Source organism: Buceros rhinoceros, unplaced genomic scaffold (assembly GCF_000710305.1).
Source record: "Buceros rhinoceros silvestris isolate BGI_N320 unplaced genomic scaffold, ASM71030v1 scaffold38577, whole genome shotgun sequence".
NCBI classification, from domain to species: domain Eukaryota; kingdom Metazoa; phylum Chordata; class Aves; order Bucerotiformes; family Bucerotidae; genus Buceros; species Buceros rhinoceros.
The window spans coordinates 19452-21226 of NW_010421306.1; the positions used below are offsets into that span (position 1 = coordinate 19452).

At 48.1% G+C, this 1775-nt stretch overlaps 1 protein-coding gene across 1 annotated transcript in view; it reads left to right on the plus strand.

Moving 5' to 3' along the window:
• The window catches only part of ALG6 (ALG6, alpha-1,3-glucosyltransferase), a 17232-nt gene extending 16681 nt beyond the window's left edge, over positions 1 to 551 (plus strand). The window contains exons 15-16 of the mRNA XM_010139582.1: positions 1 to 179; positions 354 to 551. The exon at positions 1 to 179 is cut by the window's left edge and continues 2 nt beyond it. Coding sequence (XP_010137884.1) covers positions 1 to 179; positions 354 to 551 — 377 coding nt within the window. The remainder of the gene's footprint in view (positions 180 to 353) is intronic.
• The last annotated feature ends 1224 nt before the right edge of the window (positions 552 to 1775 follow it).

The following is a 1775-nucleotide window of genomic DNA, read 5'->3' on the forward strand; positions in this document are numbered from 1 at the left end:
AGGATGGGCTGCTGCTGGCCTACACTGTGACCATGCTAGCGTTCCTGTCGCTCTGCCTGGCTTCCTTTTCCATCCTGGAGAAGACATCAGCAGAGGACCTGCAGCTGAAGCCCTTCTCCCTTTCCCTCAAGGGACATTCTTCCTGGTTCAAGTCATTCCCCAAGATGGTCAGGAGTCTGGTAAGCGGTGTTAATTCTTTTGAACTCTTATTTGCAGCTCTGCGTGGTACTGAAGTACTTGCAGAAACCAGTTTTATGTCCATAAATACAGAGCACCCAGGTCATGACAGTAATAGCTTAGTCGTTTGAGGGGTTATATCACCAGAAGCTGATTTATCTTTCCTTGTCTTACAGTTCCTCCTGTCGGTAGCGCTGATGGGGGTCCTGTCGCTCCTGAGTGCTGCAGCGCCGCCTCCACAGGGATTACCCGACGTGTTCCCTCTGTCCGTGGCCATTGTTTCTTGCCTACACTTTCTGTTGTTTTTGGTGTATTTTAATATCGTTATACTCTGGGACTCAAAGAATAGTAGAACTCAGAAGAAGATCAGTTAAGCTGTGAGGATCAAAGACTAAGCTGTGATAAGACAAGAGTGTTTCAGTAAGTGGGGTTCGGTGTTGCAGGTAAAGCAGCTTGTGAGGGGAAACAACTCCAGTAACCAAATGAGAATCAGGAAAACATGCTGTGCGTGTGAGGACTCAGCAATGTGATTTGGTGTGTTTTCTCCAGCAGTGTAATACTTTTGCTTTCATTTGTAAACCTAAAAATGCCTAATAAAGGACCAAGTTTGGAAGTAATGCCGAAATCCTGCAGCTGTCCTGGCAACACAGCCAATGGTTTTGTGAGCGTGCAGCGTGTGCATTTCCATCCCGTGCAGTCAGTCACCATCCTCCACCGTGTTCCACATGACGCCCTGCAGCACATCCCAGTTGTTGTGTGTCGGTGCGCGATAGAGACACCCTGGTTAGTACTGGGTGCAGGAGGAGAGGCACTGGGAACAGGGAAGGTCCTGGGCAGGCAGCAGCTTGGGGCATGTTTCTTCCTCTGCTGCAGCTCAACAGCTGTGATCTGGTTTTAATGTGGTTCTGGTCTTACGACTCAACAACTGTCTTCTAACAGGACTGAAAAGCCAAATGCTCTTGGTTCCGCTGAAGTAAAACATGAGGTGCTGCAGTGCAGCTTGAGAGCGGGTAAAAACCAGAGCAGTAAAGCCCCCCCTTATTGCACAGTATCGTGAAGCCAGTAGCTCAGAGAACACAAACTGATTAAGTCTATACATAACCAAGTCTGTAGCAGGAAAATAAGTCATGAAGCAATTGATGGTCAACTAGTTTAAACAGAAGTGAGTGTTCATTCTGACACTATAACCACCCCAAACCCACCCTCGTTTGAAGGACTTGGCTGCCCTGGCTGTGCTGTCACATACCAAACTGCTGCTGCTGTTCCCCTGTGCTGGGGCTGTCTCTGCCCTGTGGGCTGTGAGTGTGTGAATCGGCTGTTCCGGGGACCTCCAACTGGCAGTTCAGAACTGGCAGTGGAGTGTCTCCAGGTCCCACGTATTTAGTCAGTATTCCCAGTTTTATTTGTGTGGAAAAAGTAACTGCAGCCAATATTATACCCACGGCAGCCACCATAAATCCAAACCCCTGCAAGGTTATCGGGGTGAGCACAGCTCTGATTATACCTACCCTGGAACAGTTCTCTATAAAGCAACAAAACTGAAATATTTCCACGAATATTTAGAATTTTTCTGAGGGTGTGATTCTGATCAGGGCACG